At 44.7% G+C, this 17,148-nt stretch overlaps 1 protein-coding gene across 1 annotated transcript in view; it reads right to left on the bottom strand.

The window, feature by feature from the left end:
• LOC108412618 (dolichyl-diphosphooligosaccharide--protein glycosyltransferase subunit STT3B-like) overlaps nucleotides 1-15,170 on the bottom strand; it is a 184,314-nt gene extending 169,144 nt beyond the window's left edge. The window contains exon 1 of the mRNA XM_017684712.2: nucleotides 14,742-15,170. Coding sequence (XP_017540201.1) covers nucleotides 14,742-14,929 — 188 coding nt within the window. The 5' untranslated portion in view covers nucleotides 14,930-15,170. The remainder of the gene's footprint in view (nucleotides 1-14,741) is intronic.
• Between the last annotated feature and the right edge of the window lie 1,978 nt (nucleotides 15,171-17,148).

The following is a 17,148-nucleotide window of genomic DNA, read 5'->3' as shown; positions in this document are numbered from 1 at the left end:
GAAGGCTACCACAAGCCTTCCTCCAAGTCTTGTGAAGCACTGCCACATCACCTGGAGCTACTGCTACCTCAACACCAGTGAACACGCTTGGAGGAGAACATTAAGTGCCAGATCTGTTATATCAGCCACACTAGCATCACGCTGGCTGATGCAGGAATACAGGTACCCACCCAGTGAGCGAGGCCAGTCGCACTCTCTTGGACTCCCAGCACGGTCGGCTGTAGGATCATCGGGAATCCATCCATCCATCCATTCTCTAAGCCGCTTCTCCCTCAGGGTCGCGAGGGGGTATCCCAGCGGTCATCGGGCGGAAGGTAGGATACACCCAGGACAGGTCGCCAGTCCATCACAGGGAAACCATCGGGAATCGAACTAGCAATTACCCGATGATAGGGCCAACAGTGGGGCTTTGAAGGTGAGGGCAGATCTGCGCGCATTTGAATAAGAATCAAATCCTGAGATTCGGATCTTTCTGATGGTCTATTGCGTCAACACCTTGCTAGACGAACTGACACGCTAAAATGATGTTTAGGAAACTGTATGTGAACAGAAAGTGTGCTGGAACCGGTACGGTTATCGACAAATGGTTAAGTACTGATGGTTTCCATGATGTGCTCAGTAAAGAATAATATGTCCTATCGCCCAGCTCTACAACGTCGGAATACGTAAACGTCTTTCCAGCACCTCAATGAAAAGCCTCGCTTTCCACAGAAGAAGAAATCTCAGAGTCGCAGCCTTGACCCGTTATTGCTAAAAAGCTCATCTCCGCTGTCTCCCTCTCATCTGACTGTATCAGACTGTATTCGATTCACTGTATGGCTCGACAGATGTACGGCGGTTACCGCAGAAACAGGACGAGGACTGTGGAGTTGAGAGCTGAGATGATGAATGGCTAGAAACCCTGAACTCCATCAGAACCTCATTCAGCTGCGATAATGAGAGTAAGATGCTCTATAGACTCATCTAACCTCTCATACACTTCAGACTTCTCCGCTATATAATAACCATCAGGGCTGAAGGGGCAGCAGGGACTCACGTACAGTACGGCGCTTCAGAAACACACCTTAATATCCAAACCCCACAGTTAGACTGTAAACTGAAGAGCAGAGATCCTTCATTCTGAACTCGGCTGCCAGAGAATCACTGCTCAGCAGGATATTCAACCCCTGACATGGCCCAGAGTTTTATTACACACTTCTGTACTCCAAGAATAGCTCAGCCGGTTTGCACTGATGTCCCTTTAGTTACTAAATAACAGGTCTTAGTATGTAAAAAGCTTGGATTTTAAGGGATTAAACTGTGTGATTAACCTCTCCCTTTGGGGGGGTGAAGAAAGAAAGCGAGAAAGAGAAATAGAACAGAAACAGAATGCTCCGAAATTTCATGGTAAAATTATTTATCCATTCACTTCCATTAAAAGTTAAGAACACTTTTCCTTCTCAGTGAAGGGATATTTTTCTGAGGTTTTGGTCCAACAGCAGTGATATATTAAAGCAATAAGCCACAAGCCAGTGCATTACTGCGATTGTACCATGGGTAAGGGTGTTGTTAGGCACAAGGTGAAAGGGAATAAAGCTTCCTTCCCTGGGACAAAATCACTGTAACGCTCATCCTCGAGTTGTTATTGCTTTTATAAAACAGCGGCCAACATAAAATATGATGAAATACACAATTTTTCAGGAAATACCTTAAGTTATTATTAATAATAATCAACATAAATAAGTATTCCGCCAAGAAATGTAATTCCTTTAGAGTACGGCATCATATCCAAGCAACTATGGACTGAAGGACGAGAATGTTCGGTCACCCATTGCTGTATACTGCAGTCACCTTTAAAATATATCACATGTATCACATCACAACACTGTTCAATTAAAAAACTTTCACTTTATGAGCACTTTTTCGTCACTAAAACTCCACTATGAGTTTTATTTAGCACCAATCCAGTGGGGTCACTCTTCTCACACTGGGGCTGGATCTCAAACGCCTACCTGCTCCCTACATAGTGCACTACGTAGGAGTTTAAATACTGGATCCTGCAGCCCAGCAGAGCGAAATACAGCTAAGAAACAGTCACTTGGGGCTCAGAAACGTCCACACTCCATAAATGATTCACAGTTTGGCTGTAGAAGCTAGAATTTCTAAACTTTCGTAGCAAGAACGCTATTTAGGGAGTACGGAGCCGTTTGGGATTCAGCCTGGGTTTTGACGGGACTTCTGACTGAAACACAAACAATTAAAGTGTGTAAAACATTTTCAGACTTTTATACTGCAGTTTAGCAGTGAATCAAACTGTAAGTGCTTTAATTCAGGCCTGTGATATTAATGATGGAGCTGTTTAGGCTGTTAGTTCTTTTAGCCTGTTAGCCAGCTGACCAGCCTAGATTTAGTTAAGAACATAAGTAGTCAGCCTCTCAGTTTAAACATAACTGGGCTCTTACTTCATCAGATCACTCGGTGCTCCATGTGAGCAGCAGGAGAGTCAAAGATAATTCCATTAACAGTAGAACGGTTTTTTCATGCTGTGGCGTACACTGTTAGAAATACAGGTTCAATTTTCCTTCATCGAGGTACAAACAGTGTAGATGTTCACGCAAAGGTTCTACAGGGGGTTTAAGGTCTGACTGTGAAGCTTAAATCAGTTCCTCCAGGTGAAAAGTTGGTATTTGTTCCTTTTCATAACCGAATGTTTTAAAACAGAACAGTAGAATAAAAGCCTGGAGGCGAGGCGAGGCGGGGTGTGTGGAGTCAGTCCAGCTTAGAACAGATTGTTTCAGTGGATTATGGTTCAGTTATGTTCCCTGACTGAAGGCACTGAGATGAGGGTCCCACCACAGTGACGAGGAGAACTGACCCAGTGACAGTTTCGGACATTTTTTCAGAGAGTGCAGTGATAGAGTTCAGTTGTTGTGAGGCGGTCATAGGTGTGCGAATACTGTGGATTTTCTAATGGCTTTGAATTTGGCTCAGCCAATCAGATTTTAGGACAGGAACTATCCTCACAGGCTGTCTTGGGCTGATTAGGGAACCAGCCTCATGACCGGAAGGTCACCGGTTCGATCCCCAGCGCCGACAGCACATGACTGAGGTGTCCTTGAGCAAGACACCTAACCCCCAACTGCTCCCTGGCACTGTGGACTCTGGTCAAGTGTGCTCACTAGAGTGTATGTGGTGTTTCACTTCATGGATGGGTTAAATGCGGAGGTGAAATTTCCCCGTTGTGGGACTAATAAGGGTCTCAATCTATATACAGACAGACAAGCAACAGAATAATAGTGAAGACGTGGGTTTCATTTTGTCTCATGGATTACAGAACATATTTATGGCTGAGCCTCAGCCTCACCATTGGTTACGTTCAACGTAGATGCAGGCAGTACGGCTTATTATTACTGCACTGGTTGTGGCACACAGACGATAAGCATCTCTGTTTTTCCATTTTAACAGTGGCGAATGTTAAAGTAACAGAGTGCCCTGCAAGCTTCTAACAACAAACACCTGCGTGTATAATCTGGTCTAGTTTAGCCGCAGCAGTGCGAAACCAACCAAACCAAATGAAAATGATAGAATATCACACAAACCCAAACTCTGGTGGGGGACCTGTGAGAATGAGCCCAACGTTCTTCAGAGATGTTAGCAAGCACAGTTTGTAATGTGAGACTGAACCCATTTATTTGGGAAACTGTACGTTTTGCCCCACCACTTTTGGTGGTGAAGCTCCAGCCCTGAATGAAATGGGACTCTTACTGTGAAAGTCTCTCTGTTCCTGCTGAAAGCGAGCATTGATAGTGTTTAATTCTGTAGTCTCAGCCGATCTGTTTGATAGCTCCACTCATTTTCGTAATTCTGACACGCGTATCTGCCGCTGTGTCCTGGATGAATCCGAGAGGGCAGGTTTAACTAACTATTAGTCAAAATCAGAATAATCGCTTAGTTAGTTCTGGCAGAAAAACAGTCAGTGAGTGTGTTTACATGCACTTAATAATCCAATAACTAGAGAAAAAGAGTTCACAGCGCTGAGAAATCTGAAAGAAATCAGAGTAAGAGCTCACAGCTCTGATTACTCCAACCTCTTTATTGGATTTCTTAATCAGATTTCTAGATTGGCGTTTACATGATCATTTGAATAATCAGATACCTGCAGAAATCTGGTTATGATCAGACTATTGAGTGAATGTAACGTGTGCTGCGTCAGGGTTTAGTTTAAATGGTTCCTCTTGACTATTTCAGCTTTAACACTAATACGCAGTCCGAGCTGATTTTCAGTGCTTATCAGCCACAGTGCCTGGTGAGTGACGCGGATCTACCGGTCAGATGGACAAATTTAGCCAAAATAGGAAGAAAAAAAAAGATTTGTGGGCCAGATTGAAGGATAAATGGTCAATATTTGATGGACATATGAAGCCGGTACTGAGAGCCCTGCTCTATACTATACTGTATATGCTGCGTTTATCACAGTCCTTCTCTATACGCCCCCCATCTTCTCCTTCTCTACCCTCTCTCTGTCTCGCTCCTTTCTTTCCTTTCTCTCTCTACTCTCCCAATCTTCCGCTCCCTTGTGACTCTCTCTCTGTGATATATTGGCTCTATTGTGGTTTTATTGGTTTTCTGTTTCTATGCCACATCAGAACGCTCTCACGCTTCAGCAGAATCTGAATAATTAATATGAGCAGAAAAGACGAGAACAGGAGAAAAGTAGAGGCACGTCAGCAGATCCAGATTCAAATTCAGCTTTTTACTCTTCACACACAGACGAGTGAGATGAACATAATGAAATAAGAGAAGAGGAGGTTCCAACGCGTGTATGTGTATGTATGTGTGTGTGTGTGTGTGTGTAGGTGTGTGTGTGTATGTATGTGTGTGTATATAGGTGTATATATGTGTATGTTTGTGTGTGTGTGTGTGTGTGTGTGTGTGTGTGTATGTGTGTGTGTCAAGGAACAGTTAAAAGTCTGAAAGCAAAGTTTATATAACATAACATAAATGCAAATGTAGCGGTTTGTGTATTATAGGTAGTAACACTGCTGCCTTTGATGTAGGGCTGGGCAATATGGTTTATTGTTATCAAGATAAATTATATCATTATATGTTTTTCTTATCACGTTGAAGTATTTCAAATACGGCCAGAACAGTGGTTCCCAACCCTGGTCCTGGAGGACCCCCTGGCCCTACACATTTTGTGTCTGCCTGCCAAAATACACCCACTTCAGCTCAGGAGGGGCTTGATAATTGGCAGATCAGTTAGAGTTGTTGGGAGATGGGTAAACACCGCAATCCGCAAGGCATGGTGTCCTAGTCCAGACCTGGGAACCACTGGTCTAGAACACTGACCAACTGCATGTTTCATTACAGAGACAGCCTGTTAAGGCCTGTTTAAATGGAATGAGTGTAGCACAGGACGAGAAAATGTATAGTAAAAATCATTTGTACTTGTAGTTGTTGATAGCATTGTTTTCATTGTGTTGTTTATTGTCTGATCCAGCTCATCAGACCTCAGCAAAACAAAATACTAGGGCATAACGTGTATCATGGAAACTTCCGTCAGGTAGACTAGGGTTCAGTTCCTCACCCGGGTAACCACACCATGCTCTACCAATAGGAGTCCTTGGGCAAGACTCCTAACGTTACATCTGCCACATGATGTTGTTCTGGACAGCTGAATGTCTGCTATATGTATAACTAAGCGTAAACCCAGTGTTTGTAACGCTTTGATCAAACCCACACAACCTTTATAATTCTCAAAACCACAAAGCCTAGGCTACGCTGTGACTAAGCGTAATCCCTGCTGCCTTCCGGCCAGCCTGAGCCCTGCAGTCGGACAGAAGAGCTCCACACAGCCTGTGGCTCAACAGCTGCACCTGAACCTGGAAATGCACATTAATCTTTCAGTCCTCACTCACTGTGATGCTGTAAACTCCACATACCCATCCCTCTCTCTCTCTCTCTCTGCTTTATTTCTCCCATGGCCTACATTACACCCCACATAAAGCCTTACACAGCGCTCTCCCCACTGTCATATCCCAGCACTGAGGTGGAGGATGAGCCTGAGTAGGCAAGGCTGAATAGAGAGAGCAGAGAAAGTCACAGTTAGGGCCTAAAGTGAAGGCTACGGTAATGAGCCATTTCCGACCGCTATGCTAAAGCTAGTCAGAGACATACGCCCTTGGATGCTCACCAGGAGAAAAATATTCAGCAATGCTGGGTGTTATTTATTATACAAATCCAACATTGCGGATACAAATCAGCGGGGCAGGACAGGGACAGTGCCGCGGAGGTGGTGTGCGTTCAGAATGAAACTACACGGCGATGCTCTGAATATTTTATAAGCCATCCCGAACAGGACCGCAGGCAGACAGGGCTCAGCCGGCCGACCCTGCACACGCACCCGCGGCAGGTCCAGAGAGGGGGAGGACAGGAGAGACGGGTCACAGACTGAATTAAAGCCACAGTCTGGCAAAATATCAAACTCCCCCAGTTTCTCAGTCAAATTCCCCGGTGTACTTAATCAGGCAAGACGCGTTCAGGGTCCAAACTTCGTCCTGATATTCTTCACCAACATGGCACACATTCATACACTTTTACACTGTACTAACTGGAGGGGTAGCTGTTCTTTACACAGTACTAACTGGTGGGGTACTTGTACTTTACACAGTACTAATTGGTGGGGTAGCTGTTCTTTACACAGTACTAATTGGTGGGGTAGCTGTTCTTTACACACTACTAACTGGTGGGGTAGCTGTTCTTTACACAGTACTAACTGCTGGGGTAGCTGTTCTTTACACACTACTAACTGGTGGGGTAGCTGTTCTTTACACAGTACTAACTGGTGGGGTAGCTGTTCTTTACACAGTACTAATTGGTGGGGTAGCTGTTCTTTACACAGTACTAACTGGTGGGGTAGCTGTTCTTTACACAGCACTAATTGGTGGGGTAGCTGTTCTTTAGACAGGACTAATTGGTGGGGTAGCTGTTCTTTACACAGTACTAACTGGTGGGGTAGCTGTTCTTTACACAGTACTAACTGGTGGGGTAGCTGTTCTTTACACAGTACTAACTGGTGGGGTAGCTGTCCTTTACACAGTACTAATTGGTGGGGTAGCTGTTCTTTATACAGTACTAATTGGTGGGGTAGCTGTTCTTTACACAGGACTAATTGGTGGGGTAGCTGTTCTTTACACAGTACTAATTGGTGGGGTAGCTGTTCTTTACACAGCACTAATTGGTGGGGTAGCTGTTCTTTAGACAGGACTAATTGGTGGGGTAGCTGTTCTTTACACAGTAACTGGTGGGGTAGCTGTTCTTTACACAGGACTAACTGGTGGGGTAGCTGTTCTTTACACAGTACTAATTGGTGGGGTACTTGTTCTTTAGACAGTACTAACTGGTGGGGTAGCTGTTCTTTACACAGTACTAACTGGTGGGGTAGCTGTTCTTTACACAGTACTAATTTTTACACAGGACTAACTGGTGGGGTAGCTGTTCTTTACACAGTACTAACTGGTGGGGTAGCTGTTCTTTACACAGTACTAACTGGTGGGGTAGCTGTTCTTTACACAGTACTAACTGGTGGGGTAGCTGTTCTTTACACAGTACTAATTTTTACACAGGACTAACTGGTGGGGTAGCTGTTCTTTATACAGTACTAACTGGTGGGGTAGCTGTTCTTTACACAGTACTAACTGGTGGGGTAGCTGTTCTTTACACAGTACTAATTGGTGGGGTAGCTGTTCTTTACACAGTACTAACTGGTGGGGTAGCTGTTCTTTACACAGTACTAATTGGTGGGGTAGCTGTTCTTTACACAGGACTAATTGGTGGGGTAGCTGTTCTTTACACAGGACTAACTGGTGGGGTAGCTGTTCTTTACACAGTACTAATTGGTGGGGTAGCTGTTCTTTACACAGTACTAACTGGTGGGGTAGCTGTTCTTTACACAGTACTAACTGGTGGGGTAGCTGTTCTTTACACAGGACTAACTGGTGGGGTAGCTGTTCTTTACACAGGACTAACTGGTGGGGTAGCTGTTCTTTACACAGTACTAACTGGTGGGGTAGCTGTTCTTTACACAGCACTAATTGGTGGGGTAGCTGTTCTTTACACAGCACTAACTGGTGGGGTAGCTGTTCTTTACACAGTACTAACTGGTGGGGTAGCTGTTCTTTACACAGTACTAACTGGTGGGGTAGCTGTTCTTTACACAGTACTAACTGGTGGGGTAGCTGTTCTTTACACAGTACTAATTGGTGGGGTAGCTGTTCTTTACACAGTACTAATTGGTGGGGTAGCTGTTCTTTACACAGTACTAACTGGTGGGGTAGCTGTTCTTTACACAGTACTAATTGGTGGGGTAGCTGTTCTTTACACAGTACTAATTGGTGGGGTAGCTGTTCTTTACACAGTACTAACTGATGGGGTAGCTGTGCTTTACACAGTACTAATTGGTGGGGTAGCTGTTCTTTACACAGTACTAATTGGTGGGGTAGCTGTTCTTTACACAGTACTAACTGGTGGGGTAGCTGTTCTTTACACAGCACTAATTGGTGGGGTAGCTGTTCTTTAGACAGGACTAATTGGTGGGGTAGCTGTTCTTTACACAGTACTAACTGGTAGGGTAGCTGTTCTTTACACAGTACTAACTGGTGGGGTAGCTGTTCTTTACACAGTACTAACTGGTGGGGTAGCTGTCCTTTACACAGTACTAATTGGTGGGGTAGCTGTTCTTTATACAGTACTAATTGGTGGGGTAGCTGTTCTTTATACAGTACTAATTGGTGGGGTAGCTGTTCTTTACACAGGACTAATTGGTGGGGTAGCTGTTCTTTACACAGCACTAACTGGTGGGGTAGCTGTTCTTTACACAGCACTAATTGGTGGGGTAGCTGTTCTTTAGACAGGACTAACTGGTGGGGTAGCTGTTCTTTACACAGTACTAACTGGTGGGGTAGCTGTTCTTTACACAGTACTAACTGGTGGGGTAGCTGTTCTTTACACAGTACTAACTGGTGGGGTAGCTGTTCTTTACACAGTACTAACTGGTGGGGTAGCTGTTCTTTACACAGGACTAACTGGTGGGGTAGCTGTTCTTTACACAGTACTAACTGGTGGGGTAGCTGTTCTTTACACAGTACTAATTGGTGGGGTAGCTGTTCTTTACACAGTACTAATTGGTGGGCTAGCTGTTCCTTACACAGCACTAACTGGTGGGGTAGCTGTTCTTTACACAGTACTAATTGGTGGGGTAGCTGTTCTTTACACAGTACTAACTGGTGGGGTAGCTGTTCTTTACACAGGTCTAATTGGTGGGCTAGCTGTTCTTTACACAGTACTAACTGGTGGGGTAGCTGTTCTTTACACAGTACTAACTGGTGGGGTAGCTGTTCTTGACACAGTACTAACTGGTGGGGTAGCTGTTCTTTACACAGTACTAACTGATGGGGTAGCTGTGCTTTACACAGTACTAATTGGTGGGGTAGCTGTTCTTTACACAGTACTAACTGGTGGGGTAGCTGTTCTTTACACAGTACTAACTGGTGGGGTAGCTGTTCTTTACACAGTACTAACTGGTGGGGTAGCTGTTCTTTACACAGTACTAATTGGTGGGGTAGCTGTTCTTTACACAGTACTAACTGGTGGGGTAGCTGTTCTTTACACAGTACTAATTGGTGGGGTAGCTGTTCTTTACACAGTACTAATTGGTGGGGTAGCTGTTCTTTACACAGTACTAACTGGTGGGGTAGCTGTTCTTTACACAGTACTAACTGGTGGGGTAGCTGTTCCAACATTCAGTATAAAGCCTTCCCAGAAGAGCAGAGGCTGTTACTGCAGCACAGACTCACTTTCAACACTTTCATTACAGAAGAAACTCTGGAGTCTAAAGGCCTCCGGACGTACAGCGCTCAAGTATCACACCGTATTGCATATTACTGACGCTGGTGCTGCACAAAAGATATATGTAAAGAAAAAAATCACCAGATTCACACAGTTTTACCCAGGTTCCACAGCGAGAAGTGGAAAGCAAAGCAGGCTGCGTCTGTTTAATGAGCAGCGACTGCAGCAAATCAGCCTAATAAAATATAATCAAAGAGCACTGCGCCATGTGTGTTTTATTACAGAGATAAAACAGGTACAGAATAATAAGAGCGAACAAAAAAAGGAAAAAGGAAAGAATAAAGATGGGGTGTCACTCACAAAAGGCACAACCAGTTCTCTTTCAATCCAACTCATTTCTCAATGACAAACACACTTATACACTACAAAAAGAGATATTAGTCAATAAAGAAACTTAATAAACACTCCTATACAAAAGCATGCGAGATATTAGCCCATTAACAAACTCAACAAATGCTCTTATACACCAGAATGAGATATTAGCCCATTAACAAACTCAATAAACACTCCTCTACACCAGAATGAGATATTAGCCCATTAACAAACTCAATAAACACTCCTCTACAACAGAATGAGATATTAGTCCATAAACAAACTCAACAAATGCTCTTATACACCAGAATGAGATATTAGTCCATTAACAATTTCAATAAACACTCCTCTACACCAGAATGAGATATTAGTCCATTAACAAACTCAATAAACACTCCTCTACACCAGAATAGGAGATATCAGTCCATACACAACCTCAATAAACACTCCTATACACTAGAATAGGAGATATTAGTCCATACACAACCTCAATAAACACTCCTCTACACTAGAATAGGAGATATTAGTCCATACACAACCTCAATAAACACTCCTCTACACCGGAATAGGAGATATTAGTCCATACACAACCTCAATAAACACTCCTCTACACTAGAATAGGAGATATTAGTCCATACACAACCTAAATAAACACTCCTCTACACCAGAATAGGAGATATTAGTCCATACACAACCTCAATAAACACTCCTCTACACTAGAATAGGAGATATCAGTCCATACACAACCTCAATAAACGCTCCTCTACACTAGAATAGGAGATATCAGTCCATACACAACCTCAATAAACGCTCCTCTACACTAGAATAGGAGATATCAGTCCATACACAACCTCAATAAACACTCCTCTACACTAGAATAGGAGATATCAGTCCATACACAACCTCAATAAACACTCCATACACTAGAATAGGAGATATTAGTCCATACACAACCTCAATAAACACTCCTATACACTAGAATAGGAGATATTAGTCCATACACAACCTCAATAAACACTCCTCTACACTAGAATAGGAGATATTAGTCCATACACAACCTCAATAAACACTCCTCTACACTAAGAAATATAAGTTCTTAAACAACAAATTCTTCAACAAGGCACATTTTAATGGGTTATGCTTTAATCGATTAATTGAGACGGCGCTACCGTAAACCACCATAGTCTGTCGCCAGCGTAACGCAGACAGAGAGAGAACGCCGCAGCCCGAGGAAGTTCTTTAGTGCTGCTGAGTCGCCTGAGTGAGTCCATTAGCTTAGCGATGGGATCTGATTACTCCAGGGATTCAGTCATTTTGGCCTGCCAGGTCGCATTTACACCGTCACTTTGACCTGTCAGGGCACATTCCACCAACCTGAAAGCGAAGCAGCCGAAATACAGGCCGCTGGATCACACAGGCAACAGGACACAGACTGCTGCAGCATAACAAGCCCCTTCAGAAGTTTGGGGACAGCTTCAGCTCCTCAGCAGCATTCCGAAAATGAGCATATCTTCTCCGTTCAGTTTCGGCCTGAAGGAACTGAGACACGCAGCGATATCAGAGTAACGGGCAAAAGTCTCTGCACCCCCGGTCAGACTCCACACTGTTGACGTTGTGAGATTAAATAAGTAAAACTTCCTCTACAGAGACACTCTGCTGCACACTTTAACACACAGTTACTGATTTTACAGATATGATAAACTCAGCAAATAAACAGAAACAGTGTTTTTAGGTACGTCGGCTTTGCATATCAGTGATAACACAGTATCTGCCCTGGTTAGCTCTCAACTGTCAGATAGCAAAGGGTTAAACCATTTACTGTACACTGACCTGGCCTGGATTATTAGACTGAACTGGACTGAACTAGACTTACAGCAAACTGGACTTCCAACAACAGAGACTTCAGAGTGAACACACTGACCTGGCCTGGATTATTAGACTGAACTGGACTGAACTAGACTTACAGCAAACTGGACTTCCAACAACAGAGACTTCAGAGTGAACACACTGACCTGGCCTGGATTATTAGACTGAACTGGACTGAACTAGACTTACAGCAAACTGGACTTCCAACAACAGAGACTTCAGAGTGAACACACTGACCTGGCCTGGATTATTAGACTGAACTGGACTGAACTAGACTTACAGCAAACTGGACTTCCAACAACAGAGACTTCAGAGTGAACACACTGACCTGGCCTGGATTATTAGACTGAACTGGACTGAACTAGACTTACAGCAAACTGGACTTCCAACAACAGAGACTTCAGAGTGAACACACTGACCTGGCCTGGATTATTAGACTGAACTGGACTGAACTAGACTTACAGCAAACTGGACTTCCAACAACAGAGACTTCAGAGTGAACACACTGACCTGGCCTGGATTATTAGACTGAACTGGACTGAACTAGACTTACAGCAAACTGGACTTCCAACAACAGAGACTTCAGAGTGAACACACTGACCTGGCCTGGATTATTAGACTGAACTGGACTGAACTAGACTTACAGCAAACTGGACTTCCAACAACAGAGACTTCAGAGTGAACACACTGACCTGGCCTGGATTATTAGACTGAACTGGACTGAACTAGACTTACAGCAAACTGGACTTCCAACAACAGAGATTTCAGAGTGAACACACTGACCTGGCCTGGATTATTAGACTGAACTGGACTGAACTAGACTTACAGCAAACTGGACTTCCAACAACAGAGACTTCAGAGTGAACACACTGACCTGGCCTGGATTATTAGACTGAACTGGACTGAACTAGACTTACAGCAAACTGGACTTCCAACAACAGAGACTTCAGAGTGAACACACTGACCTGGCCTGGATTATTAGACTGAACTGGACTGAACTAGACTTACAGCAAACTGGACTTCCAACAACAGAGACTTCAGAGTGAACACACTGACCTGGCCTGGATTATTAGACTGAACTGGACTGAACTAGACTTACAGCAAACTGGACTTCCAACAACAGAGATTTCAGAGTGAACACACTGACCTGGCCTGGACTATTAGACTGTCCTGGACTTAAAGTAAACTGGACTTTTAACTTCATCTGCATATCCCTTCACGTAAATACCTCAGGTCTTCTGGCTCTGGGCTGTTGGTCTCCCCCAGGTTTGGTGGTCTTCTTAGGCTGGCAGGTCTGTTAGTTCTACAGCCTCTAAGCTCTGGAACTCCTCACCTGAACCGCCTCATCCATTTCCTCTTTTTAAAAGTGGTTTGAAAGCTTCCCTCTTCACTGAGCGCTGCTCTTCTACCTCAACCTCACAGCCGTGCTGCGTGACTTACTCACTTTTCTCCACGAAAGGACTTGAGGGAGAACAGACTGACCCGGACTCAGACTGAACCCCAATGATGGACTCTGTTAGCCTGGATGATTAGAGTAAATCAGAGAGACTGACCCAAACTGACCCCTGGAACAAAAAGAATGTGGAACGCACAAAGAATGTAGAATGAACTGCAACGGGAGTGAAGTCCAGAAGTTTCACGGCTGAATAATAAACGTCACGCGATTTTTTTGGGCTGTGTGAATGAGGCCAGTGAACTGAACTGAATTTTCAACCCAACTGATTTACGAGTGAACAGACTGAACCGGACTGTTAGTGTGAACTGGACTACCACCAAACGGACCACCAGACTGACCCTCTGCACCAACTCCACACCCCGACAAACGGAAACTTACAATGAAGTGGAACCAGAGGGAACCGGAGTCACTTTTACTGAACTGAAGCGTCAACCAAACTGATTTGAGTGAACAGACTGAACCGGATTGTTAGTGTGAACTGGACTACCACCAAAAGCACCACCAGACTGACCCTCTGCACCAACTCCACACCTCGACCCCCTGCAGCCTGGACTGTTAGAGTAAATTGGACTATTAAAGTGGAAAAAAAACTAGAAGTAGATCCGTCTGAACAAAAATAACCTTTAAGGAAACTTCCAATGAAGTGGAAGCAGAGGGAACCGGAGTGAAGTCAGTTCTACTGAACTAAGTTTTCAATAAAGCGGATTTAAGAGCGAACGCACTGAAGTGGACTGAACCGGATCGTTAGGGCGAATGGGGCACACTGAACTCAAGAATGAACACAGCAAGCCGGGCTCAGAGTGAGCCTGAAGCTAACCGTCAGACTGAACACCCACCTCCCCTCAAACCTACTACTCGCTGCCGCCTCCCCCCGAATAGCCTGGATTATTAGAATAAACTGGATTATTAAGAGCGAAAAAACCGGAATAAGATCAGTGTGGACCCAAACTGACCCTTAGAACAAAAATAACCTATAATGAAGTGGAACCAGAGGGAACCGGAGTGAAGACACTTTTACTGACGCCTAATAAGCACAGTGTGAGTTTATGCTCTGGGTTAATAAGGTGAACGGACTGAGTTTAGACTGAACTGGACTTCAGAGCGAACAGACCGAGCCGGATTACACCGGATTGTTAGAGCGAACTGGACTAACCGAACTGGGAGTGAACCTGAAGCTGGACACCAGGCTGAGCCGCCCACCCTGCCTCCCCCGGGAACTCACCAGGGGTCGAACTCGTGGATGACGCTCTCGAAGCGGATGACGGCGAACAGCCTGGAGCTGAAGCCCGCGAGCCAGGCCAAGAAGAGGATGGTGATGGAGAGCAGAGAGCGCCACCCGGCGGGCTGAGACAGACCCACAGCCAGCGCCCCCTGCCGGCCACAGCCGGCCTTTCCGTCCGCCTCCGCCATCCTCCAGCCCGGAGAGAGCGCGGAGAGAGAGAGTGCTCTCCTCTTCTGCCTCTCCGTCACTCTCCCCCTCTTCTCCCTCCGCGAGCGCTCTGCCCTTCTCTCTTCTCTCTCTCTCTCTCCTCTCTATCTCTCCCTCTCTCTCTCTCTCCTCGCGCGTTAATCCGTCCGCGTCGAGTCGTTCACGCGCGGAATCGTCCACAGTCCGTCTGCTGCCATCAGCGATGGCTCTGCGCGCGAGAGCGTGTGGTGGCGCGAGGTGCCTGGCAAAGATAAGGAGGCGGGTGCAAACAGCCTGCCACCAGCCCGCAGCCAATCAGCGGGCGATGTGTCTGCAGGGGGCGTGGCTACAATGTAATCTCACCCAACAGAGAGCAGTCCGAGATTTAATAAATAACCCCCCCCAGATTCGATAATAATAATAATGATAATAATACTAATAATAATAATACTAATTAATGTTTTACAAAAAAGGCAGCACTTCTCTTTAGAACCATGAGCTCTATGGAGAACCCTTTCTGGCTTAAGTGACAGTCCGTGTCTGTCTGTCTAACTATCTGTCTGTCTGTCCATCTGCCTAACTGTCTGTCTGTCTATCTGTCCATCTGTCTAACTATGTCTCTGTCTGTCTAACTATCTGTCTGTCTGTCTGTCTGTCTGTCTGTCTAACTGTCTCTCTGTCTAGCTATATTTCTATCTATCTGTCGGTCCATCTGTCTAACTATGTCTGCCTGTCTGTCTAACTGTCTGTCTGTCTGTCTGTCTAACTGTCTCTCTGTCTTGCTATCTTTCTATCTATCTGTCGGTCCATCTGTCTAACTATGTCTGTCTGTCTGTCTCTCTGTCTAGCTATCTTTCTATCTATCTGTCGGTCCATCTGTCTAACTATGTCTGCCTGTCTGTCTCTCTGTCTTGCTATCTTTCTATCTATCTGTCGGTCCATCTGTCTAACTATGTCTGTCTGTCTGTCTCTCTGTCTTGCTATCTTTCTATCTATCTGTCGGTCCATCTGTCTAACTATGTCTGCCTGTTTGTCTAACTGTCTGTCTGTCTAACTGTCTCTCTGTCTAGCTATATTTCTATCTATCTGTCGGTCCATCTGTCTAACTATGTCTGCCTGTTTGTCTAACTGTCTGTCTGTCTGTCTAACTGTCTCTCTGTCTAGCTATCTTTCTATCTATCTGTCGGTCCATCTGTCTAACTATGTCTGCCTGTCTGTCTAACAGTCTGTCTGTCTTTCTGTCTAACTGTCTCTCTGTCTAGCTATCTTTCTATCTATCTGTCGGTCCATCTGTCTAACTATGTCTGCCTGTCTGTCTAACTGTCTGTCTGTCTGTCTGTCTGTCTGTCTAACTGTCTCTGTGTCTAGTTATCTTTCTATCTATCTGTCGGTCCATCTGTCTAACTATGTCTGCCTGTTTGTCTAACTGTCTGTCTGTCTGTCTCTCTGTCTAGCTATATTTCTATCTATCTGTCGGTCCATCTGTCTAACTATGTCTGCCTGTCTGTCTAACAGTCTGTCTGTCTTTCTTTAACTGTCTCTCTGTCTAGCTATCTTTCTATCTATCTGTCGGTCCATCTGTCTAACTATGTCTGCCTGTCTGTCTAACTGTCTGTCTGTCTGTCTAACTGTCTCTCTGTCTAGCTATCTTTCTATCTATCTGTCGGTCCATCTGTCTAACTATGTCTGCCTGTTTGTCTAACTGTCTGTCTGTCTGTCTGTCTGTCTAACTGTCTCTCTGTCTAGTTATCTTTCTATCTATCTGTCAGTCCATCTGTCTAACTATGTCTGCCTGTCTGTCTAACTGTCTGTCTGTCTGTCTAACTGTCTCTCTGTCTAGCTATCTTTCTATCTATCTGTCGGTCCATCTGTCTAACTATGTCTGCCTGTTTGTCTAACTGTCTGTCTGTCTAACTGTCTCTCTGTCTAGCTATCTTTCTATCTATCTGTCGGTCCATCTGTCTAACTATGTCTGCCTGTCTGTCTAACAGTCTGTCTGTCTTTCTTTCTAACTGTCTCTCTGTCTAGCTATCTTTCTATCTATCTGTCGGTCCATCTGTCTAACTATGTCTGCCTGTCTGTCTAACTGTCTGTCTGTCTGTCTAACTGTCTCTCTGTCTAGCTATCTTTCTATCTATCTGTCGGTCCATCTGTCTAACTATGTCTGCCTGTTTGTCTAACTGTCTGTCTGTCTGTCTGTCTGTCTAGCTATCTTTCTATC

Source organism: Pygocentrus nattereri, chromosome 11, assembly GCF_015220715.1.
Source record: "Pygocentrus nattereri isolate fPygNat1 chromosome 11, fPygNat1.pri, whole genome shotgun sequence".
In the NCBI taxonomy this organism is placed as follows: Eukaryota; Metazoa; Chordata; class Actinopteri; order Characiformes; family Serrasalmidae; genus Pygocentrus; species Pygocentrus nattereri.
This window is presented reverse-complemented; position numbering and strand designations above follow the sequence as displayed.